The 26176-nt window shown below is 40.8% G+C and overlaps 2 protein-coding genes across 13 annotated transcripts in view; one reads left to right on the top strand and one right to left on the bottom strand.

Moving 5' to 3' along the window:
• Nucleotides 1-3568, top strand: part of NAA35 (N(alpha)-acetyltransferase 35, NatC auxiliary subunit) — a 30788-nt gene extending 27220 nt beyond the window's left edge. For 11 of the 12 annotated variants that reach the window (XM_030466957.1, XM_030466961.1, XM_030466960.1 and 8 more), the window contains 2 exons: nt 787-867; nt 1506-3568. In XM_030466957.1, the coding sequence (XP_030322817.1) occupies nt 787-867; nt 1506-1565 (141 nt within the window). In that variant the 3' untranslated portion in view covers nt 1566-3568. The remainder of the gene's footprint in view (nt 1-786; nt 868-1505) is intronic. The other variant, XM_030466964.1, reaches the window with a different exon arrangement.
• A 2035-nt stretch (nt 3569-5603) lies between these two features.
• Nucleotides 5604-26176, bottom strand: part of GOLM1 (golgi membrane protein 1) — a 33825-nt gene continuing 13252 nt past the window's right edge. Inside the window, exons 5-11 of the mRNA XM_030467396.1 lie at nt 25472-25526; nt 24365-24467; nt 17942-18080; nt 9831-9960; nt 8315-8602; nt 6161-6274; nt 5604-5856 (exon numbers count right to left, since the gene is read on the bottom strand). Of these exons, the coding sequence (XP_030323256.1) occupies nt 5792-5856; nt 6161-6274; nt 8315-8602; nt 9831-9960; nt 17942-18080; nt 24365-24467; nt 25472-25526 (894 nt within the window). The 3' untranslated portion in view covers nt 5604-5791. The remainder of the gene's footprint in view (nt 5857-6160; nt 6275-8314; nt 8603-9830; nt 9961-17941; nt 18081-24364; nt 24468-25471; nt 25527-26176) is intronic.

The following is a 26176-nucleotide window of genomic DNA, read 5'->3' as shown; positions in this document are numbered from 1 at the left end:
AGTTTGCCTTCTGTCCCTGCTCAAAAAGTGTATCAGTTTTAACAAGAAGGTGACGTGCTTGCCTCACCTGAAATCTGGTAATTTATCTGTCTTCTTGAGAAGTGGGAAAAATAGTTTTGAATGTCATCAGGCTGAGAAGATAATGAGTCTGGCATTTGTTTCCAGGAGCAGTTTTCTCAGCACTGGACTGTGAACACAAGTTGGAATTTCTCCCTCATTGTCCATAGCCTAAAACCTAAGTGTGACTGTATTTTAGGGCAAGGAGTATGCTTATTCTGTCACATTTGAGTAGGTTAAGGTCAGTAATGGGATTAGCTTCTTCTGAGAGTTTAGGAATCCCTGCCTGTTCTCTGTCCTGGTGGTACTCACACATAAACTGTCTAGTGGAGGCTAGCCAGGGTAGTTAAAGGTAGTTTGAAAGTGCCAAGAACACTCACATGCAAAAGGCCATCAGTTTGGTACTTGGGCTTCCGCTTCTCATCATGTGTGGATCAGTGTTGGGGGTAGATGCCTAGATAGTCTGGCTATATGTTTATTTGGATGAGTGCCTCAGAACTTGCCTTAGTTTCGTAGATTTTGAAAGTGAGCATGGAGGGCAGTGGTTTCTATGGTCTGCTGAATAAAAATGTTAGTATTAAAATAAATGCCCGTTATATTTCAAACCCAGAAAGCCCTGATCTCTGTTAAAAGGATGCTGCAGGATTGTTAGAGTATGTAAATATTCGAGTATAATCTTTGAAATAATGTTGAGGTCATGCACTTTAACATGAAAATTTTTGTATTTAGGTCAGTCGAATTCTGAAGGTTGCAAAACCCAATATTGTGGTCATGAAGTTGCTTGCAGGAGGCCACAAAAAAGATTCTAAGGTGAGGAGAAAATGCCAGTTGAATTTTATGTAAAATGTAGTATTATGTGTAATGTTAACCACAGATCTCTTACAGCTGAATGAGCAGATCAGGCCATGGTTACTCTGGCTGTTAAAAGAATTGGGAAAGTAACTTAATCTATTTTTCCTTGGAAATAGTTTGTTGTAGTTATTTGAACATTGATTTCTAAATGTTTTGGAAAAAAATGTTTTGGGATGTGCATATGGGATGACATGTACAAATATATGTAGTCTTCAGGAATGGGAAGAAGTAATTGATAGCAGTGTATCAGCAGATGGTGTGAACACACTGGGGTGAATGCTGGCTGCCAGGGCTAGGAGGTGCGGTTGAGTCAGGGAGGAGAGGACCTTCAGACTTCCTGATGAAATCTGGGCAACAGAAAGAGTCAAAAAGCACACTGAGAGGCACAGCAGTGCTCTTAACAGCCTTGTGCCCATCACTGCTGGAGAATGATTGCTTAGACGGAACTGGAGTAGACTATTTTCCAGATTAAATTAAAGAGCTGGGATTATTTTTTTTCATCTTTTGCTATTGAAAAGCTTTTCATCTATCTGTAGGGTATCCCTCATTTCGATCAGTAGTAATACCATGTAATGTTTTACATCTTTCCTTTCTAGGTTCCTCCAGAATTTGACTTCTCCCCTCATAAGTATTTTCCAGTTGTGAAGCTTGTTTGAAAGATGAGAGATTGTTGTTAGGATACCTGAAGCATAATCTGTGCATCAGACACCAGCTGTAGGATGGAATATCTAGTGCTATATCCAGACTGAAAGAAATTTCCAGGATAAAAGTACTGTTATATGGAATATCTGTAGTCTGCCTTGTTTTGAATGACAACTGCTGTTTTAAAGTGGTCTGTGTAAACTTGATTAAGATGATTTTAATCAATGGTATTGTTAAGAAATGTTGTATCTTAATTGATCTCATTGCAGGATTAATTTTGTTTTTATGAATAAGCTGTGACAGAAAATGGTCATTTAGAGATTTATTAACATTCAGGACTGAATGAAAATACTACAGTAGAGCATCATGTCCAATACTTAGCTGATGTGCTGAAATTCCATTTGCAACAAAGCCACTTGGAGAAATTGTGGCTTCCATATTTTGCCTAAATTGCATCAATTTTTCTCACATTGGAAGTAGAAAGACTGGGTTCTTCTCTTGCCAAGTCTGGAGAGCTAGAACAATCTTCACAGAAATTAGGAGCAGATGAAAACTTAGTAATTTAACTCCCACTGCACTGAATTCAGTAACTTACCTTCTAAATTACAGCCAAAGCCAGTTTTCTAGGAGGTGCTTTGTCTGAAATGTCAAGCTCTTTTAAATCAGTGAGAAATGGCTCAAGTTTTTTCTGGTTCCAGTTTGTTAACCTTTATTCTTTGCGGTACTGGATGAATCTGTGTAGCAGTTAGCAACATAGGAACACAAGACACCCAAGCGTGTATTTTAACTACTCTGCAACTTTATTTCAATCCTTTTATTCCTTTGCCATTGTGAAAGAGGGGTTGCAGTTTGTTCAATTGCTCAAGTCAGCATGACTTTCATTCTCTAATTCTGGCTGCAGTGCTGCTGCAGGATCCTACCACCCTCTGTAATGGTAAATAAAGGCAGAAATCTGACACAGGAGGAACCCCAAGCCTACCTGGTTCCTGCCTAAAATGGTTCTTCCTCCCGTGCTTTTTTTTGTAAAACAGAGGTAAGGGGTTGTATTGAGCAGTCTCCTACTACAAGAGGAGAAAAAAATAATAAAGTCAAGTCTAACCTGGCCATAAAAGCAAGCTCTCCAGATTTGACTGTATTGAAAAGGACAATCAGTCCTTTTACTGCAAAATGTCTTCCTCAATAATACTGAGCTTGTAACTGCCTTTTGACCATTCAAAACTTCTGGTTTTCTCCTAGCATACAGTTATACTGCTGAGTAGTAGCACTTTAACTGCATCACCTAAGCAGCAATATTGTTAGGCTACAGCTGTAAAACAAACTCAAGTGTAGCAGTGACTTACTTGTCTGCCAGCACTTTGCATCCTGAAATAAGCAGGAGTACCACCCTGTAGACATGCTTTTCCTGATTTCTCTACTAAGGAGGCTGCATATTATTTTACATGCTTGCTCATCATCACAATTAATACATTTGAATGCATGTCCACAGTTGCCAAACTAATGAAAATCCTGGAAATGTGAAGATGGCAAACTGCTCCTAGTACAGGGTGCTGATAATTCATCTGGCTTTTGCTGCCTTTTTATACACAATTACAAAATGTTTCATACAAATCTTAAACTGCACCAGGTCAAAGACAGACTTCACTCTTTCTCTAAAGGAAGCAGCAATTAAAAGAGAAAATAAGTTCATTTATAGAACTAAGAAAATAGGAATGATTGTCTTCCCCGTTTTCAGTAATCTTAAAAGTGGGTGAACTGTACAGAATAAGGTGAATACAGAGTAGATTATTTTAAATGCTTTTATTTTAAAATGCTTATCTGAAATGGATCAGACTTAGTTTTAAAAAAAAATTAAAAATACATGAAGGACAAATGTTAATTTAATCTCTAGGTGATTATTGCAAAGAAGTTTGCCCTGCCTCATGCAATGAAAAGTTATAGCAATAGACAACATTCTTTTAGCCACAGTACCAGGTAAATCTTGTTTTGTTCAAATAAAAGTCTTAAATTCTTTACTGGAGACAGATAGGTCCCTTGTCTTCCAGAAATCTACCACTGTACTTACATTCTTGTAGCACTTGAAGACATTGAGAATTATGCTTTCCAGCATTGCTTTTATGCAGGTTTTCAGACCCACTGCTGTCAGAGGTAACAAGTGTGCTTTGTACAAAGGTGGTCTTGTTTATGTAGAAGACATGTATCTAGCTAGCCAGAAGTCCAGTAAGGTTTGGGTGCTGTACAGAAATACAGACAACTGATAATACATTAATTAAAGATTTTGTTTGTGATTTTTACTAGTTCCAAGTTAAAGCCTTCCATTCAACTTGAATACTGTGTTTCACTGTATACTTTTTCCACTGTTAGGATATATGCTTTTTAACAGTCGCTAATAAAATTCTTATTAACTTCATCTCATCTACATACTTGTTTACAATTAAGTCCTAAGAAAGAGCCCCTTTTACTCAGAATAGGTGTAAACATTTTGATGTTAAAAGATGCCATTATTTGCAAAAATAACTTACTAGCCCAAGTTTCCCAATACTTGTCAGAAGAAATGGTCTTGCTTTTTGTCTCCTGCTTACACAAGCATTTGTTTTCCCTGCTATGGTTGACTGTAGTAGCCCAGACCAGTTAAGTGACTGAAATGGTAGAAAAAGAGTAATCAAGGTACTTGGCATGAGTGCTTTTCTTAGAATTCAAGTTCTTTGTGTCAAGTCTATCAGTGAATTTTTTATGTAGTTAGGATTAATTGGCACCATTTGACTTAAGCTGTGCTCTTTGCCTGATGACAACACTTCTCATACACAAAAGACCTAACCTAGTTGCCTAATAAGACAGCTGCAGAAGTTGTGAACTAGTACACTGAGGAATGACACGCCACAGAAGTAGTTAAAAAAATTAAGTGTAGGAAGAGAAAGCCAAGACCGATTTGTATTTTCTTGAATTGCTGCTTGTGGAGTCAGTCATATCTGCCTGCTCTCATGCCATCTTCATGGAAGTTGGATCATACAGAGATTGTTCCAAATACAGGTGTCAGTCTTGAGGACAAACACAAATACAATGTTTCAAACAGCTGGCTAGAGGCAATGCAGGTTGGACTGTAGTTATGGGTGCCTTTGTGCTAGCAGAGGCTATTTCTAGGTTATCACGAATAAACTAGTTTCCAGTAGGACATGCAGCAAGTCACAGAAAAGACAACAGTAAGGTGATACACTGAGCACAGCACAGGACTTTCTAACAACTAGAGCTCCACCTTGGGAGACATTGCAATGTCCAGTAAGTGCATAGGCCAGTCTGCCTTCTTCAGCAGTCTGGCACTTTCAACAGCTGAGATGACTGCTGTCCTGTAAGGCCAGCATTTGCCTTTCTGCTTTTTAGCAGCAGCTGGTGGCTGAGTGGAGTAATGTGTAGTAGTTGTAGCCCCCCATTGCAGATGGCTTCTGTAATTAAAAGTTTACGAGTCTGAATTTTTACACGCTGAACTTGTGCAAGTTAAGTGGTTGCTGAACCAGACTGTAGTACTGATCTTGTGAACAGGAGTCCAACAAAGAGTCTAGAAAAATCGTTTCTAATCACGTAAGATACCATTGTCAGAATGCTTTTGGGTTTTTAACAAAAGCTAAGAACACAACCAGGACAGTGTTTCAGCCTAGATATAGAGAAGTGGGAGCTAGCAATGTCATTTAGGAGACTCAGGAAAATGTATCGTACTGGGTATCATCTGAAGACTTAAGTCTTAACTACATTGCAGTAAAGAAAGAGGTACCAGAACAGACATGAGGGTAGACTGTAGCATGGGCCATTTTTCATTCTTCCCATGTTTTTCAAGGTAAGTTAGCTCCTTCTCTTAAGATATTACTGAAGTTCCTGCATTGATCAGGAGAGAGGTCCATCCTTGGCAGAGGACTCTTCTCATCTACCAAAAATCCACACACACTTCATTGTGTTATGACTGTACAAGTTAGCAAACTTCAAAGTTACTATACTTAGTGCTATCTGGTTTCAGTTTTACACTCACTAGGAAGAAAAGAGTCATTGCAGAGGTCAAGCTCAAGCCTCTGGGTATTAAAGATTTATTTTTTTTTCCACCACTGAAGCAGTACTAAAATGTCACAAGAAAACAGTACTTCATTGGGCAATTATTGAAGCCTTGAGAAGATAATCAGAACATTCTCATATCACTTCGCTCATCATTGCTGCATCTACATGAAGAGATGACTTAAGCTGCATCATGGATCTTTGTTCACAGCCTCTGTCGTTCTTCATATTGCTCAGCTAAGTGGTTCTTGCTGTCTTCAGGGTTTTGAACTTATTAGGAAAAAAAAAAAAAAGAAATCTCTTTCAGAGGCCGACATCAGGAAAACAATGTAAAACACAGCAGGAGAAATTCTGAAAGGACCATTCAGTACTGGTATAGTAAAGCTACAGATCCTGTCCCTCCCCATCACATGTTTAACAGCAGCTTCAGTGATGCTACGCAGAAAATCAGTCACACTGTCAACATGAAGGAAAGCTGAAACAGAAATTAGCTAGCTGTATCTGCTACAGGATACCATTCAAAATATCATTTTAAAAATTTCAGCATGTAGTACTTATGTTAAAACTCTCTTACTATTTTCAATCCCTGCAAGAGCTGCTTGCTTGTCTGTTTCTGATTCAGCTTCATTCTTCTCTAAATTGTAATCAACATCCTTGTCCTGGTTCAGTGCTTCATGTTCCTGCTTGTCTGAGAAAACATTAAAATTTATTTTGTGCCATATCCCAAGGTTCTCTGCACAAGAAACAGTTACTGTAACAATATTCCACAGAATTTCCTCTGATGCTGAATGAATTCTTGTTTAGAACACATTTTCATCTTACTTTCCTTGTGTACTGCTAAATTTCAAGGCAGCCGTTGCTGTAAATCTTATTTAAACAAATACATAAAAGAATCCTTAGGTATTCTGAAAGTATAATGAAATTCAGTCAGCATTCTGATGGACAAAAAGGGAAAGCATATTCAACAAAAAATTGTTTAATACCATTTCAGAATGCATTAAAGACTGTGTAAAAAAAAAGTAAAATGTGAAGCCAATACTGAAAGCTTGACTGTAGTGTTTAAGCATAATACCACCACCGCTAAAATGTATCTTAGCTTCCTTCCTTCTTGTTTTAGATAGCTCATGAAACAGAAAGCTGTGCATATTGTTTAAAAAAAGGAGTATTTTATGATGTGCTAACTTGACACAAAAGTGCTTTTCTCTAAGGTATTTTCTTCACTGAACCACTAGTTCATCCCCAGCAACTTTTATTGACTATCTTAAGATTTCTCTAAATAGACCTGAGAAGAAAAAGGAAAGGTTTCTGATTGCCACAGTACCTTTATTTTTCACTGAACCAGACATAAAAAAATAGTAACAGCACAGAGGTATAAAGCATACACTACTTAAGAGAGATTCAGAGTCTTTGGTCTATATTCTCAAGCCATCTATTTATTAACCAGCTTAGAAAGAGGCTTCAAGATTTTTAGCCTTATGTTGTCCACATTCAGGCCACTCCATCAAATAGATTTTTAGAGTTAAGAGACCCAGAGGTCTCAAAAGGCAGCTTTTATTGAAAAAGAGAAGATGCTCAGACAATCTAGAAGAAATCCTTTTCTACATCAGGTTCCTTTGTCTACACAGCACCTCTGTGGTATGGTCCGATATTTTTGTTGAACAATCAAGCCCAAAAAACATTCTGCTAGTCTTTCCAGCTCACAGAAACTCTGCTAAAAGGCAGAGGTCTTTCTTGCACTAATTGACTTCTCAACCTAATATTTCTGCTTATTTTCTGTTTAATGTATTTCTGTTAAAATGTAAGCAGTTTAGGTAACTTACATTTTCACATCTCTTTAGAGGACAGCCTGCTCTGGCCAGTATCTTTTTGGAGTTTTTTTGAAAATTACTGCTTTGTCAATGCAGATGATATTATTTATCACTATCAAGTTATCAGCAGAACTAACTTAAGATCCTTTAAATAAGTTCACTAGAAAAGCATAAACAGCATTTTTTCTGGGCATCAATTCCTGCTCTGACTGCCGTAAGGCTTCCTCTTCATTACTCTGTCTGGGCTACTGAGTCCACCTGAGACCAAGTTCCTCAAGACAGGTGGAGGGATGTCAAGATTCTGGTCAGGTTTAGGCATGACATCAATACTCTGCTGCTTGGTGCTGTGGAGACACCTGGTTGAGGGTCACACGTAGATGCCAGACCCTGGCATCTTTGCAACATCTGATCTGCACTTTTGCTGACTCACAATGTTAAATTTCTGAAGACTTAGGTCAAGTTTTATTCATGTTAGCTTAATCTGAAATAGGGAAAGGTACCATTTATGTATTGGCACTATAAAAAGACTGGAACACACCAATACTCTGTCTTCATCTGTGCTTTGGATGGTTAACATTTCCATTTCAAATCCATGACATTCTTAAAAGGCTTCAACACCAAAAAGTTACAGGGGCAATTTCCCCAATATCCAACAGAGAGACAGGAAGGAAGGCTGCTCTGGTGATGCAGAAGAACCCAGCCTGGTAGCTCCATATTGCACAAACAGTTCCATGTTGCTCCACCTTTACCCATGAACTGAAGAAGACTGCTGGGGACTGAGTAACCTTTTTCATCTCACACCAACCTTTACAAAACCTTACACTATGTCCAGTCAGCTGCCACCACTGGTACAGAAATCATGTTCTATTCCACCCTTTCATTTCTTTACTGTTCTTAACTATATGAGACATGCTACCAACCAGCTTTTCCAGTGGGTGAGTCATCCTGCTTAGCATCATAATTTAGGAGCTGCTTCCTCTCTGTTTTCTTGCTGGCAGGCTGCTGGGCTGCCAGCTGTAATGAATCTTGCCCAGCTCCACGCTTTGCATCTTCAGGTGTATTCAGCTCCTTCTCTGACTCTGGCAGCATCTCCTTATGAACTGCAGCAGCACCAAGTGAATCCTGTAGGTTTTTTAGTTGACCAGAAAGCTTCTCCTCTTCTGCCCTAGGCTCCTCTTTTCGGATGTCAGGTAGGATGTATATTCTTTCTGTAAACAATAAAAATTATTCCACATAAAAAACCTAATGCCTTTCAGTTATTGCACAAGTTAAAAACCTTTAATAAATACTGCTTCATTCTTTCTTGGTAAATTCTTGTTTTCCTCTCAAATAATATGTTTCAACCACACCAGCTCCAAAGATAAAGAGATGACAACCCATGCTTTTCCTACAGAGAACAGCTAGAGGATGAGACACGCACTGTTTACTGTCAGAAGATTCATGCTTCTAACTATTCACAGGTATGGTATAAGCAGTGAGTGAATAAACTGGCCAGGTGAAACAGAGACATTTAAATGAACAGTACAGTGTGCTATGTAAGCATCAAGGTTTCTGTGAGTTATATTTAATTTCTAACAACGAAACTGATTTGATATTCAAAAGTAGCTCATGGGCAGATTTGCAATTAAATTTTTAAATATCAAGAGGAAGACATGAGTGCTATTACTTTTAGCAGGCATTACTGTATCTTTTTTCTATCTATCTGTATTTTTAATTAAATAAAATTACGTTAAATTTGCCTGAACACACTATATATAGATGTTGTATTCAACTGCAAACTAAAATGCATTCCATACTCAGAAGATTTTAATTTAGAATAGCATGTAAGAATAATTAAATAGGAACCTGAGTAGAATGCAGTACCGTACTATGCAAGGCTGATGCATGAGGAAACATCCATTCAAATTAATAGGTTCTATGAATTTAGTGCCAAAAGTTACCATTCATTTAAGTAATCTGACCTCCTGCATATCATTTCCCTCATGTGCATTTTGCTCAGTGACAACACCTGGGAAGCATGACTGTGTGTTTGTTTAAAGCCTAACTTGCAGCTGTTCCATTGGAAGGGTTAGCAGATGTATCAAACACATCAAACATTAGAAAAGCAAATATTAAACATTCTCCAATGTCATCGCTTCCAAAAGCAGTCATTAACTCCACATTAATGGATGAATTCTGATGAATATGACCCCAGAACTGTAAATACTTGTATCTTCCTTTATGTGCAATATCTCAATTTCAACAAAACAAGTAGAAATGCTTGTAATAAAAATGGCTGTACAGGTACTATACCTCTCCACAGCTGGAAAATTGATTAAAGTTCAGTTTGCTAGTGTCACTTCTTCCATCTTGATCTTGCATGCAAAAATGTTTTTTAATTGTTCAATTAAATTACAAAGTTCTTAACCAGTTGCTACTTGGTGATTTCCCCCTCACCTTCAGCCTGCAGCAGGTCTATCTTTTTTACTGTAGGTACTGCTTTAAATACATCTTCATTGGGCTTCTGTTGTTCCAAGTCAGACTGCTTCAACTCGGGTTGCTTTGAGGCTGGCAGAAGAATACCTGCCTGTAAAGCAAATGTGCACATTTAAGCACTGGTCCCAGAACTGTGAAAGTTAGACAAGAATTCAGTAGGGGCAAAAAAAATTCTAAATCATTCAGGAATATTTGGACTAAAATTTTTATTGGTGACAGAAGTACCGTACAAACATGAAGTGATGTTCTGATGTAATTAGCACAACACATCAGGAAAATTTTAACCTTCTGGTATACAAAGTCACACAGTCAAAAGGAAGTTTACTTGTACAATTGTTGGTAAGACTGTAGCTACACATTCCTATAAGCAGGTCAATAAACCACTGGGTTGACAAGCATTCACACAATCATTTGGAAAAACATCTGCAGTAAGCAGTGGTTAAAAAAGAAACGAAAGTTGCAGAGGACATGATTACTTGGCTGTTTTGAGAATGTTTAAGCCCAGTCAAAGGTAGGCAGTACTGAAGACCTTGTTGGATCAACACTATGAACATTGGCATCAACAAAAATAATCTAACATTAACACTTGTGAAAGATGAGGAGCAAATATTGCTTCAATATTTGGTTACTGCAGTACAGATATTCAGAAGAACTTCATCTTCCTTCAGTCATTACAAAAATGCTGTATTTAAAAATGCTTCTGCTTTACAAATAATTTATACTCTTTAGGTCACCCTCCACAGTAGAAATCGTCAGAAACTGAACCATTTCAGTTCAGACCTGACCATTTTTCACTTTATGGTGAGCATTAATTCTTCTGTAAAAATACTGAGCCAGCACTCAGTAGAAAAAAATTACCTCTTAGTTAAGCATGCAAGAGACTTGTAATTTATCTTAAATTTCTAGCTTGGTAATTTTTTAATAGTTGTCTCAAATAAATAAAAAAAGGCATTTGGTGCAAGTTTTTTTGAATGTTAAGTTTGGATAAAAAAATAATTGGAACATACTCCTCAACTAAGAAGTATACTCATGAACCAACACTACATTTTCTTTGCCTTATTTTGTCTCTGGTCTTTTTACTACTTAAGCATGTGCATCTTCCAAACCAGAACTATTCCAGCTAAAAACACTGGCTAAAAATGTACATAGATTTCCTTAGGGTTACTCTGCACTAATGCTAAATAACTCAGCTTTTATACAAGCAGTCCTTGGGCAAGTAAGCAACTGAGAAGGTTACCTCTTGATGTACGAAACACTGTCACAGATACACTAGGGAACACAGTAGCAGAATCAGACAAAATTTATTAAGGCTGCTGTTTCATAAGTGGTTATCTCACCTGGGACCATCCCATCTATAGGGTAGAAAGAGAACAGATAACCTGCCCTGCCTAACTTATACTAACTTTCAGTAAAGACTGCCTCCAGCTATGGGACATGCTGCAGGCTACTGAAATTGTCCTACAGAGGAGCTCCAGCCAAACTCCCCAGGTTCCTTCTTAAGATAATTTCCCTTCCAAACTGGAAATGGTAAGAAAAAAACAAAAAAAAACCCCTAAATTAAAAAAACAACCTTCTGGTAGAAGTTATGTAAAGGAAAGTCTGCTGCAAAGAACAGTAGAAAGTAAACAAGATCATCTCCAAATTATGGACTTTAAATTTACATATTAATCAAAAAAAATGTATGTATTGTGCTTATACAATATATACATTTTACACATATATACAATTAATATATATGTTTCTACATATTTAACTTTTTGTAGTTTTTTTTACTTACTTGACTCAATACGTAAAGTTTACTAACAAACAAGTTTTTACTTTTTCTTTTTTAAGGGTTAAATGGCCGGCATTTACTGTCTCTAATGGTTCATTATTCTGGCTGCACTCATATAACGCAGATTCTCAGGATAAGGTGTCAGCAGTTCTCCCTCCCACCATTTTACATACAGGATTGGACACTGGATGGAACAATTATACAGACACCTAAGGATCTCTGGGCAGATACTTCAGCCTTTTTCTCCCCCCCATTTCGAGCTACTTGTAAAACCCAGCTTCAATCCTCACTGCTTTATCTTCTTAAGTCTAGTAGCCTTTTCCTAGCTAAAGAGAAAAGGGCATATACAACCAAACCCACACTGCCTTTGCAATGAAAATTTGCCTATCAGGGATTTGGCGAAGGCGTCATTACAGTCAAATGTAAAAAAAATGTCACTTTTATAACTGGTGCTTATAGTCCAGAAGAATGGTCTACTTTGGGACACAGAAAAAAATGCTGCCTTCTCACCCAGAGGCTTCATTGCATGTTTCACAGAAATCACAGAATAGGGACCTCAAAAGGTCATCAAGCCCAACCATCCTGCCATAGCAGGGTCACCTACAGTAGGTCACATAAGAAGACATCCAGAAAGGTTTCGAATGTCTCCACTGGGCAGCCTGTTCCAGTCCTCTGCCCCCCTCACAGTGAAAAAGTTTTTCATTACATTTATGTGGAACCTCCTATGCTCAAGCTTGTACCCACTTGTCCTATCACTAGACATAGCTAAAAGAGCCTGGCTCCTTCCTCCTGGCACTTGCCCTTTGCATATTGATAAACATTAATGAGGTTGCCCCTAAGCCTCCTCCAAGCTGAAGAGACTGAATGCCCTCAGCCTTTCCACATAAGGGAGATGTTCCACTCTCTTCATCACCTCTGTAGCTCTGCACTGGACTCTTTCAGGCAGGTCACAGTCCTCCTTGAACTCAGGGGCCCAGAACTGGACACAATATTCCAGATGCAGCCACACCAGGGAAGAGTAGAAGGGGAGGAGAATCTCTCTTGACCTGCTAGCCACCCCCTTCTAATGCATCCCAGGATGCCATTGGCCTTCTTGGCCACAAGGCCACATTGTTGGCTCATGGCCACCCTTCCATCCACCTGCACCCCCAGGTCCCTTTCCCCTTTGCTGCTCTCCAACGGTTCAGTGCCCAAACTGTACTGCTATCTCCTTTCCCAGATGCAAGACTCTACACTTGCCCTTGATATAATTGTAATTTGCCCTTAAATTCTTCCCTGCCCAACCCTGCAACCTGTCAAGGTCCTTCTGAATGGCAGCACAGCTTTCTGGGGTGTCAGCCACTCCTCCCAGTTTTGTGTCATCAGCAAACTTGCTGACAGTGCTCTCTGTCCCATCAATTTTCATGGCCATCTGAAACAAGCTTAACTAATCAAGTTCTTTCTCCGACCAAACAGACACCAATAGGTCACATGCCAAGACAACAGCATGATATGAAATTTCCTTTTCTCAGGATTTTCTTCCATACCCCAGGAAGAAGAAGTCAGTTAGCCCAAAGCCACCCTATGCAGCCTGCCCTTCGCTAGTGTCCTTATAGTCACACACAACAATGCCTTCTGTGGTTCTTAGACTCAAAACATGCAAACCCAAACATCTATAACACTTAATCTTCCCATCATCCTCAATGTAAATGGCTGAAATTAGGATTTCTGTGAAAATTCACAGCTGGTGAGCCTCAATATGCAGATCAGACCCACTTCAGAGGGAAGCCTGTTGCCTCCCTGGGACCTGGATAAAGGATGTTACAGGTAAACTTCCCACCCTGGTGATGCCTTCAGATTATTACATGCTCTTGGTCTTTCAGGTGGGTAGTGATGAGGTGAGAACAAGAAGCCCAAAACCTACAAAAGGAGATTTCAGAGCCTTGAGGACACTGGTTAAGGGATCAGGACTCAAGTTGTGTTCTCCTCCATCCCTCCAATGGCAGCAAAAACCGAGGAAATCAACAGGAAGAGCCAACTGATTGACTGATGGCTCCAGGGCTGGTGTGAGCTGGTGACATCAGCAGGGCTTTGGGTTTTTTGGTCACAGGTAGCTCTGTAAGTTACGAAGCCTGATGGCAACAGATGGGATGCACCTGTCCCAGAAGGAGGAAAAGATCATGGGGCAGGAGTCAGCAGGGTCATAGATAAGTACTAGATTTGAAGGGGGGAAGGGATAAAATTTGGCCTGATAGGACTAAGTCCAGGGCTAGCATTCCAGGGGTTGTAGGATGATGTGCTAGCAAAGACCCTCACTTTGCTCTTTCAGCTGTGATGGTTTAAAGATAAAAAATGAGAAACGAAGAGGCAATCATTACCAGTGGTTTAGAAATCACAGGAACATCTGAGGAGAGTCACGTAGGAACCAAAGCTCATGTCCACAAAAAGGTGTTGGGGTCATGCAACTGTATTCAGCAGGGGCACAGCTACAATGCCTTTATGCAAACATGCAGCATGGGCAATAAACAGGAGGATCTGGAAATGCTTATGTGCCTGCAGCACTATGACCTGACTGGCATCATGGAGACACGATGGAATGACTCCTGTGACTGGTGTGCTGGATTAGAAGGGTTTAAGTTCTTCAGGAAGGAAAGCAGGGGAGATGTGGAGGGGGTATTGCCCTCTATGTCAACGAAGAATTACAATGCATGGAACTTCACCTGGTGAGTGATGGAGAAAAGATTGAGTACCTGTGGGAGAGGATGAAAGGAAGGAGACATTAAAGGAGAGTCTGTTAAAGACCACATGACGAAGAGGACAAAGTGGACTTAAACAATTCTGATCAGTTGGCGAGACAATACAGCAGGGCACAACCAACCCAAGAGATTCCTGGAATGCATCAATGATCACTTCCTCCTCCAAGCAGTAGAGGAACCAACAATGAGAGGTATCATGCTAGACCTTGTACTCATTGAAAGGGAAGGGCTGGTGGGAAATGTTAAGCTCATGGGCAGCCTTGGCTACAGTGACCACAAGAGGGTGAAGTTTAAGATCAGCAAAGGGGGTGCTCAGCAAGCTTGAAACCCTCAACTAGGGCTGATTTTGGCCCCTTCAGAAACCTTGGTCAGGTACACTGGGACAAGACCCTGGAGGGATTGAGAGCCCAGGAAAACTGTCTGACTTTCAAGGATCATCTTCAAGGCCAATGGCACTGCATCCCTAAAAAGAAGGAATCAGGCAAATAGGCCAGGAGGCTTATATGGATAACAAGGACAAATAAAACACAAGGCCAAAATAAAACACAAAAGGGAAATCCATAAAGGGTGAAAGGAAGGACAGGCAATTTGGGATGATTACAAGGAAATTGCTTGTGAAACCAGAAACCAGATTAGAAAAGCTAAAACCCTGATGGAGCCAAACCTGGGCAGGGACATTAAATATAACAGAAAAGGATTCTACAATCCTGTCAGAGAAAAAAAGAAAAACAGGAGAGAATGTGGGATCTTCCAGAGGGATACAGGTGACCTGGTTATTGGGGATATAGAGAAGGCTGAAGTAGTCAATGACTTTTTTGTTTCAGTCATCACTGGTAACCACTTGAGCCACACCATCCCAGTCATAGAGGGTAATGGCTGGGGCTGGGATAGTGAAGAACCATCCAAAGTAAGCTCAGGTCCAGCAACACCTACAGAACCTGAAAGGATACAAGTCCGTGGGACCTGATGAGATATATCCTGGATCCTGAAGGAACCGGCAGGTGAAGTTGCACTCATATTCATACTCATTTTGAGAAGTTGTGGCAGTATGGAGAAACTCCCACAGATTAGAGAAGGGGAAACATAAGCCCCCTTTTTTTAAAAAAGGGACCAAAGAAAACCCAGGCAGCAACAGACCAGTCAGTCTCATCTCTGTGCCAGATAACATCATGGAGCAGATCCTCCTGGCATCTGTACTACAGCACGTGAAAAATTAGGTGATCAGTGACAGCCTACATGGCTTCACTAAGAGCAAATCATGCCTGATGAATGCAGTGTCCTTCTACAACAGAGATACAACTCTGGTAGATATGGGGAGAGAAACTGGCATCATCTACCTGGACTTGTGAAAGGCATTTGACAGTGTCCCACATGACATCCTTTTCTCTAAGCTGGATAGACATGCACTTCAGGGATGGACAACTCAGTGGATAAGGAGCTGGCTAGCAGGTCCTACTCAGAGTTGTGATCAACTGTTTGATGTCCAGCTGAAGACCAATGACATGTGGAGTTCCTCAGGGTCTCTCCTGGGTGCAGTGCTATTTAACATCTTTGTTAGCAACACGGACAATGGCATTGAGTGCACCCTCAGTTTACCAATGACACCAAGCTGTGTGGTGTGGTGGCTTCACTTGAGGGAAGGGATGTCATCCACAGGGACCTTAACAGGCTAGTTAATGGGCTAGTGCAAACTGCATGAGGTTCAACAAGTCAAAGTGCAAGGTCCTGCATCTGGATCAGGGCAACCCTAGGCACAATTACAAGATGGGTACAGAGTGGGCTGACAGCAACACTGAAGAGAAGACCTTGGGGTGTTGATTGATGAGAAGCTCAACACAAGCCAGCAGTGTACTCATCAGCTCAGAAGGCCAACTGTATCTGAGGATGCATTAAAAGAAACATGTCCAGCAGATCAAAAGAAGTGATTCTCCCCTCTACTCTGCTCTTGTGAGAGTCCACTTCAAACATTGCATGCAGTTCTGGTATCCCCACCATAAGGACATAGTTGGAATGAGTCCCAAGGAGAGCCACAAAGATGATCCAGAGGCTGGAGCACCTCTGCTACAAGGAGAGGCTGAGGGAGCTGGGATTGTTCAGCTTGAAGAAAAGAGTCTGGGGGGACCTTACAGCCACCTTCCAGTACCTGAAGAGAACCCACAGGAAGGCTGGAGAGAGATTTTTCATAAGAGTGTCCAGAGACACTCAGGGGAAATGGTTTTCAACTGAATGAGAATAGGTTTTATACCAGTTCTTCAGTACAAAGCTGGTGAGACTCTGGAACAGACTGTCCATAAGAGCTGTGGATGCCCCTTCCCTGGAGATATTCATAGCCAGGCTGGATGAGGCTTTGAGCAACCTTGTCTAGTTAAGAGGCATCCCTGCTCATGACAGGGTAGTTGGAGTAGATGATCTTGAAGGTCCCTTCCAACCTAGGCCTTTCTATAATTCTATGATATGATTCAAAGACTCTTGGGCTACAGTATTATATTCAAGGCTTGCTGCTACGCTGAAGTGATTCACAACTGAAGAAGAAGGACTTTGGGGTGTTGGTTGATGAGAAGATCAACATGAGCTGGCAATATGTGCTTGCAGCCCAGAAAGCCAACCATACCCTCATGGCATCAAAAGAAGTGTGGCCAGAAGGTTGAGGGAGGTGATTCGCCCCCCATCATCTGTCCTCATGAGACCCCCAACTAGAGTATTGTGTCCAGTGCTGGGAGTGGAAGGACATGGACCTGCTGAAGCAAATCTGGAATAGGGCCACAAAGATCATCAGAGGGCTGGAGCATCTCTCCTGTGAATACTGTCTGAGACTTGGGATTGTTCAGTCTGGAGAAGAGAAGGGTACCTCTCTCAAGGTCTGAAGAGACCTTGTAGCAGCCATGCAGTACCTGCAAGGGGCCTACCGGAGAGCTGGGGGGGATAGACTTTTTTACAAGGGCATCTAGTGACAAGACAAGAGTGGGTGGTTTTAAACTGAGAGAGGGTAGATTTAAGTTAGAAAATAGGAAGAAATTGTTTTTTCTGGAGGTGTTGAGACAGGTTGCCCAGGGAAGCTGTGGATGCCCCCTTCCTGGAAGAGTTCAAGGCCAGGCTGGATGGGGCCTGGTCTAAAGGGAGGTGTCCCTGCCCAAGCAAGGGGGTTGGCACTAGATGATCTTTAAGGCCCCTTCCAATCCAAACTGCTCTATGATTCTATGACTTATTCTCAACACACATCCTGAACACACAAAGCAACTAAGTCCTTTAATGAAGTCCAAGGGAGCTGTGAACTCAGCAGTGTAAAATATAATTTAATGGGCTCCTCACCACTTCCAGCACCACCTTTCAAATTCTCCCTGTCTCAGAGACACAGTGATTTTGAGTCTCCTGCAAATCATCTCCCTTGTTTTGTTCTTAGAATCACTCCAGTTCCCAAAGATCAGAAACATTCAATAAATGTGAAGGAAAGCAGTACAAGACTTCTTGAGATGAGCTAACATTAGCTGAACATAACAGAAAGGCAGAAAACCCCTTAAGAATTACAAAGGGAAAGGTTTTAAAACTTTTTATACAAACCATACCTGGCTATTTTTTTTTTTATCTTCTGGGAAGTCTTTGTTTTCTTTGATTTCTGGTATATCACTACCCTTTTTAGTGAGCTCATCTACTCTTTCTTCGCACTGATCTTTTAATTCTTTCATCTGGTTGATGCACTGTGACCTGAAGAAAATACAAACAAGTGAGGAGTTGTTAACTATCATTCACACTCTTGTAAAATGTTCTCTTGTGATACAATTTTTTTAATATTACTGTTTTCTTAGTTCTACTATCTCTTCTTATATTTTAAAAGTCAGGAGAAAAAAATGAAATGTTAACCTAAGTGCTAAAGACAAATCCATGTTGCAGGCAGTCCAAGTTCTCCTGGGAGAAATTAATTTAAACTATTTTTGCTAGGCCAGTTCAAAAACCTACATTAATTTTCTTATTTTCTGCTAACCAGACCATTTCAGTTAAGTCAAGATCAGTTTTGGATCCCTGAAGCATTTCTATGTGATAACAGAGCCATGTATCTGGATTTTAGCTAGGAAAGGGAAGCAGCAAGGCACTAGTAAAAAAAACAGCTGTAGGCTACTGCTATCAAGCTAAACACCTTGGACAGACTAGAGAGCTGGGCCGATTCCAACGGGATGAGGTTCAACAAGGCCAAGTGCCGGGTCCTGCACTTTGGCCACAACAACCCATGCAGCGCTACAGGCTGGGGACAGAGTGGCTGGAGAGCAGCCAGGCAGAAAGGGACCTGGGAGTCTGGATTGACAAGAAACTGAACATGAGCCAGCAGTGTGCCCAGGTGGCCAAGAAGGCCAATGGCATCCTGGCCTGTATCAGAAACAGCGTCACCAGCAGGTCCAGGGAAGTGATTCTTCCCCTGTACTCAGCGCTGGTTAGGCCACACCTCGAGTACTGTGTCCAGTTCTGGGCCCCTCAGTTTAAGAAGGATGTAGAGGTCCTGGAACAGGTCCAAAGGAGGGCAACCAGGCTGGTGAAGGGACTCGAGCACAAGCCCTATGAGGAGAGGCTGAGAGAGCTGGGGCTGTTCAGCCTGAAGAAGAGGAGGCTCAGGGGAGACCTCATTGCTGTCTACAACTCCCTGAAAGGAGGGTGTAGCGAGGTGAGAACTGGACTCTTTTCACAGACGACCTTCAACAAGACAAGAGGACACAGTCTTAAGTTGTGCCAGGGGAGGTTTAGGTTAGATATTAGAAAGAATTTCTTCACGGAGAGGGTGATTAGGCTATGGAATGGACTGCCCGGTGAGGTGGTAGGTTCTCCGTCCCTGGAGACATTTAAAAAAAGACTGGATGTGGCACTCAGTGCCATGGTCTAGCAACTGCTCTGGTGGGTCAAGGGTTGGACTAGATGATCTCTGAGGTCCCTTCCAACCCAGCTAATTCTATGATTCTATGACCTTTTCTCAGTATTGCACCAAAGCACAATGCTGCAGGACCTAACAAACAGATCTCACAGAAATTGCGTTCATCAGTAGTTATTGTAAATTCCAAAAGGATTATTTCCTAAAGATGCAAGTGCTGTGTACCTTTTAGATACTTCTAATGCCTACACAGTGCCATGAGTTCCTTAACGTTCATGACAAGTGTCTTCCATTTAGAGTCCTGCCTTTCCCTCACAGCTCCACAACCTCTGGGTAACCTCCAAGCTGTTCTGGCAGTGTTCTTCCTGGAGCTGCCAGGACAGTGTGTTCCCATTTTGTGGCTGTGATGAGGATCCTGTGCAAACCCATGGAGCGTTGTCAAAATCAAGATTTCTCATGGGAAGTAGCTACTTTAAGGGCAAGAGAACCCCTTCTCCGACTCCCTCATAACCTATCCTGTAACTTTATTAGAGGAATAGCAAAACATTGTAACAAGGAAGATAAGCATTACCCTGTAACACCCATGGCTTAGAAACCACTTATCATACAAACTAAAGTATGTTTTGATCCCCCATGAACAAAAACAAGCAATAGTGGGTTAGAGTGGAGCTCCCTGAGCAGGGCCAGCCCATCTGGCATCATGCCAGGGGGAATATCACACTGTCACTACCCAAGGAGACTATGCCTAAGGAAGAAGCTTCACCCCATGTACTCCTCTTTCTGCATGCAAAACTCCTCTCAAAATCCTTTGTAAAACAACATGGTCAACCATACTGCAAGATCTACTTTTCCCTGAATAAGAAAGAAAGGAGATCTATTTCTAAACCTGGCTCTGGCAGTTTTAATACCTACAGAACAGCAGCAGGTTCAGACAGGCACATTCCAGTTTCTCAAGCTGCAAATAAGCTACTACATAACCCAGAGGAATTCTCAGGGCACATTTCCTCTACAAAAGCAAGTCACTCATCATTGTTGCAGTTCCATCCTTCTCCACCCCATCCCCCACTCTTTCTAAAAGAAAAAAAATTCAAAAGCAAAAAAGGAAGAAGAGTGGTATACAGATCTTATGAACTGACAAATTAATTACCTTTATTATAATTTCTGCTTGACTAGCATTAAAGTTTGGCTTTGCTAATGCAAATTCATGGAAAAGACATCAAATTAAACAGCTTCATAGGCGGGTGAACATCAGAGACAATAAAACAACAAAGGCTTGAGATATGCACACACTCAATAATTTATAGGAAATAAAAGGAAATCAGAATTCCCCACACCTCAGTTTGCAAGCTGGAGAAAAGATTCAGCAGACAACCTGAAGCTGGAGATAGAGCAGTATTTCGTAAGTACTCTTTCATCCTACACTGCACACGAAAATACAGTTTATTTAGCATCTGTGACAAATTCTTGTGATTTTTCATTTATTATGTGTGCAGGAATTCCCTTACTGAGTAAGGGATTTCTGGATATTTCAATACTTTGCTCAAGCATACAATGACTTCTGAAGCACAAGAAAAGCACTTTCCCCACCTCATTGCATCAACACGACATACTTCAAACGTGCAAAAACTGTGCCCTTAAATTCAGTCTCTGGTGTGTGTTCTCTCCCTCACAAGATTAATTAATTCTAGTTCCTGTGATAAAGAGCTCACCTGAACACACACAGAGCACAAATAATATCCTTCTCAGATGCTCCCAGGCCCATCACAGGAGTCACCAGTCCATCCAAGGCCCACTAATATGGGAGCAGCAAGACAACAAAGGAGCAGTGAGACTCAAGGGGAGAGCAGATACTAAGTTATAGACACTAAGTGATAACACTAAGTTATTTTTAGACAATGCTACATCCCCAGGGCTTTCTCAGGTCAGCCTCAGCCCCTGTGTCCAGGTGTGGAACCCATTAAGGTGTGCCAACAGATCCAAGATGCTTCCTGTGAAGGGTAGGGGACACATGATGGAATACAGGCATTTAACACAACAAGACAGCATGAGATTTGCTATGGGGCAAAATGCAGGGAAAGGGATGGATCTCTGGTGGGAACAAGCATGAGAAAATAGAACTGGGGATAGATAGAGTCAGTGACATGTAAACATCTTGTATGGCCTTGCCCTGAACCTGATCATCAGTCATGTCATTTCTCATTACATGCTTTTTTAAACTCTTCCCTGTGTGAAGGACTCTGTTGTGGGTTTATATGTTTGTTTACAGGGGTGTGAGCGCAGCACCTGGGGTCAGATTGGGGTGGGAGGGCTGTGAGTGGATGGTGCAGTGACTGGTGCCAGCTGTCACCTACGTACACCAGCACATTCTGCACTAGAAAACATCTGCCCTCAGGGGAAAGGGATGAGGCTACTGCTGCTGCTCATGCTCCTGAGTGCTTCCTGTGTCATGTTACCCCACACATCTGGCCATGTACAGGCAGGCACAGGAATGCAGGTACAGCATTTCCCTTTCTATGCTGCTGGATTTGCTGAATCCCCACCACCATTGTGAGAAACAGAGCACCTCTGTCCTTGTGGTAGATGCATCGTCAGTGTCTTTCATCCCTGCTAAAAGGAATGGCTCATGCACTCACAGTCTTGCACTTGTCAGGGCTGCAAATACCCAATAAATTATCAGAGTTTTTACCAGGAGCGAAATTTCTGGAGAAGCTGCTATGTAACAAAGCTCCTAAGAATCACAATGCATCTATCACTGAAGTATCTTCAAAACATCAGTCCAGAAGCTTCTGTTTCTCTCTGGCTGGTGCAACTGATAAGGCTCAGTGCTGCCAGTCAGTCTTGGCTGAACAAGCTCTATCTACAACGAGCAGACAGCACTGGGAACAGTGCACAAAGGGTACTTCAAGAAGTTGACTGCTGAGGAATTTTCACAACATTTGTTCACACAACTCCTGATGAATTCTGTTTGGAAAATGCTATGCTTGCTCAAAATAAAATGCTAAGATTAAACTCAGGTAAAAAAGAAATTTTTATGTATTTCTTCTAATTTAAGAAATTTTATTTTTATGCATTCCACACTCAAATCTTCTGTCTTCTACAGAACAATACTGAGTTGTTTAAAAAGCCACAATGTGTGCACATTTAAAAGAAGACATTTAACCTTTTTTTTTTAATAGCATTTTCCATTATACAGTAATATTCTCTCTCCATTTTTACACCAGGCAAAATGTACTTGATGCATATGGTGTGAAACCTTTATTCATACAACTCCAAGACAAAGGAGCAATCACCAGCTTAGTAAAAAAGCAGATCTAACACTCCCTCCTGCCAAGGCTTACTGAAGATGAACAGAGAGACAACATGTTGGTTTACTCCTAATAATGAAGGGAGAAACTAACAGTAGCATTTTGAATCTTTCATCCACTTGTTTTTCTAGGCCCATAATCACATTGAGAAAAGCTTGGTTGTAAGCATTTAAAATTAGAGGATTAAGAAAGCATTTAGGAACAGCAAAGAGGACTGTGAGCAACCCAGTACAACCAGATACATGTTTACACAACTACCAGAATGGAATGCAATGTCAGCAGTGTGGCTTAATACAAGTGAAATATTAATGCTCCAACATCCTTTCTAACGGTACACAACAAGCAATATTTAAAAAAATACAAGTACGTCTGTTCCCACTAGAGTTATGTGAGTGCTACAGGGTGCCCAAGATATAAACCATTCCATGAAAATTTGAGTGCCAAGTCTGTTTTCCTCACTTGCATAGGTACAAAAAGAAACCCCAGGAGTAGAAAATGAACACTGAAGCAAACCTAGTGAAGAAAGCATAGTTGCTTGACTGAGGCAACTACTTTTATGGTCTCTCGTGGAAAGCTGTCAGGAAGTACACCTGCCTCAGGAGACAGATCAGCTAGCCAAGTCCCTGTTCAGACAGCAGTGGCTGAATTGTCATGTTTGTCTCTACACCTGCCCTGATGCAGGCTACCCAATCTTCAACACTTATTTAGCTCTTCACCTTGAGCCAGCCTCGATCAGCTGTATGCTCCAGATCTAACTTTCTGTTCAACAAACAGGGCTTCTTCACAGTACACTCCCACAAGCAGTGATGCTCTGTCAGTGAGTTCCTCTGTAATAAAAGGCAATGAACCTGAGTTTCCAGAACCCAAGCTCAATTTATTTGTCTTGCATAATTCCCTGCACACATACATCAATCCAGTGCTTCAAGGATGTACCTCTCATGTGAAGCATTACACCTTTACATGGACGACACTGGCAAGCAGTTGCAATGAACTATCAACATGGGTCCAGAAGCTCCAGCTCTATCATTTAACTAAACAGCATAGACATGGTGCTTAACAACTGTGATACACACCAGAAACTTAAGAGTTAAACAGACTGTTAAATGCAACATGGCTTAATACAAGGTTGATACAAACATAAGTCTCCAACTTCCTTCTCCTTTTCTGTTAGAAGTCCTTAATTATTAGAACTCCACTAAGACAATCCCCATGAGTCATCATAATCCAATGAGTAATAACAACCTAAAAAAAGAGCACACAATGGACTGGTGATCAGTAAGTATCCCAAAAGCACTAATCCTAATCCTTAAATCTTAAATGGGGGAGGGAGGAGAAGGAAGAGAGAAGGCACTTCAAGTTTGGCCTCAAGAATTCAAGTTATGCGATTTTGAGCTTTTAGTAATAATTCTCACAAAATTTGTCTAAAGTGTGGCTGCTGGAAAAATACTTACCACTACAGCAATTATATTCTAAATGGAAAATCATTATGAGAACATGCAAACAGCAAATTCTGTTGGTGAGTTGTTGGTGTTGTTGTATCTTCCAGAGGGAAGATACAACAGGATGTGAAGAGATGTAGAGGGAACACTATTGAGCAGAAAGAACCTACCAGAAAATCCTACAAATAACAGGAATGTGTATCAGTAAGGATACTGATAAGCACCTGTGTTCAGCCATCCATGCCTTGTAATTCAGTGGGAAATCTGAACAAAAAATATTACTACGTATGCACCTTCATGCAGAACACAGTGCTCTGACTATAACGGTACCAGAAATTTTCTGATGCCTCTGGCACCTCAGTGAAGCACAGCGTCTCACTGGATACTTACAGGTCATATGAGAACTTCCTCTGAAGGTTAGTCTGGTTCTTCTGAAACCAGTACACATCCAGCTGTAGCTTTCCATATTCTGTCTGTAACTCTTTCAAGTGTTCTGAACAAAAAAAAATTAAAATATATATTAAAACACACACACACATATATACCTATAGATACTAGAAAAGAATTATCAAAAAACAGATAGGTAGTAAGCACACTGACTCCATCCATCATCCTCACTAAAATTTGTGTTCAAATGCACGGGTAATTATTGAATTTATTTATCAAAGATGCACAGAATTGTGTAAGAATAGCCTTTCAGCCTAATATATTAACAAAAACAGTCTTACATTGATTTTTTTTACCCACTTTTCTTCATAAGGAATACTATAACTTGCCTACAAAGTTTCAGTTCAGGAAAAATTTAGATCTACAAAATACCGATCAGAACACAGCATGAAATGGCATTCATGTCTATTAGCCACCTAAAAACAAGTGTATGGTTCTTCCCTGGATAATACAAATTCACAATTTTGTTCCTCAAAAACAATATCTATGTTTTAGTTTTCTTCCTGACAGAAAGCTCTGTGAAAGGGCACCACAACATATTTACCTCTTCATACAACTTACAGTCTGTTCCCCAGAGTCCCTGAGGAATAAATTGCCAAGATTAATTTCGAAGCACCAACAGAAATTAATTAGACTAAGTTTTCTTACTTAAAATAGGAATTTGTGAATTCTCCTTGTGCTAAAATACATGACCCAAACACCTCAGACAAAAATGCCTGAATATGCTGCAAAAGGCAGACTGAAGAACAAATGTAAAATACGCATAAAAACTTGCTTTATTCCATATTATTTTATGTTACAAGGATCATGAGTCCTACATCAAGCACCACATGGCCAAATCCTTCTACTAGTGAGGGAGATTAGTCTGACAGTGCACTGAACTGGGATTGAGCAGATGAAGGATCTAAGTCTCTGCAGCAGCTCCTGCACTGACCCCATGACTTGAAGAAAGGAGCATTTGCAGAAGACACCAGAAAAAACACAACTTTTAAAACCAGGAGGCTTAAAATCCAATATGAGAGAGATGCAAGGGGGTACACTACAACACACCTCGTAGACTCTGCATCAATCGTTCATTTACTGTGATGTTACTCATGAGCACTGCCTGGAAGGAGAACAGAAAACAACATTTAAATTGCAAAGGACCTGTGTTACCATTAATACAATAAATATCAACCAAAGCACTTGTAACAAGGTATTTTCTCTGTGAAGTGCTGGACTACAGCCAAACACAAAATTTCCAGCTGCTTTAAAGGTTTACTATTGCAATCAAAGACCAGTTGCTCTAACCTGCATTTCCCAGTAAACAGGGTGGGGGTGGGAGGAGATACCACTGCACTTGAAGAGCAGGAATTTAAAATGGTCCACTACTAAAACTACTTGCTACTTTATTGTGGTTTACTGTCATTACTGCAGTCACAGTAAGAATACCATAATTATCCCTTCAAGGAATGAAAAACAGCATAGCACATTTTGTTATGATCTACCTTCTCACCTGCAGGTGAGAATCAATACACCTGCATTCTGGCATGCAAGGATGAGCTAAGGAAGCATTAGTCACAGAGCAGAAAAAAATTCTAAGCAATGGGAAGCCCTTGCACTCTACCACTTTTCACAGAATCACAGAATGTCAGAGATTGGAGGAAACCTCTGGAGATCACCTATTGCAACACACCTGCCAGATCAGATTCACCTAGGCTAGGTTGCACAGCATGATGTCCAGGTGGGTTTTGAATGTCTCCAGACAAGACACAC

This window comes from Calypte anna, chromosome Z (assembly GCF_003957555.1).
Source record: "Calypte anna isolate BGI_N300 chromosome Z, bCalAnn1_v1.p, whole genome shotgun sequence".
NCBI classification, from domain to species: domain Eukaryota; kingdom Metazoa; phylum Chordata; class Aves; order Apodiformes; family Trochilidae; genus Calypte; species Calypte anna.
Note: the sequence above shows the minus strand (reverse complement) of the source record. Positions and strands in the feature narration are given on the sequence as shown.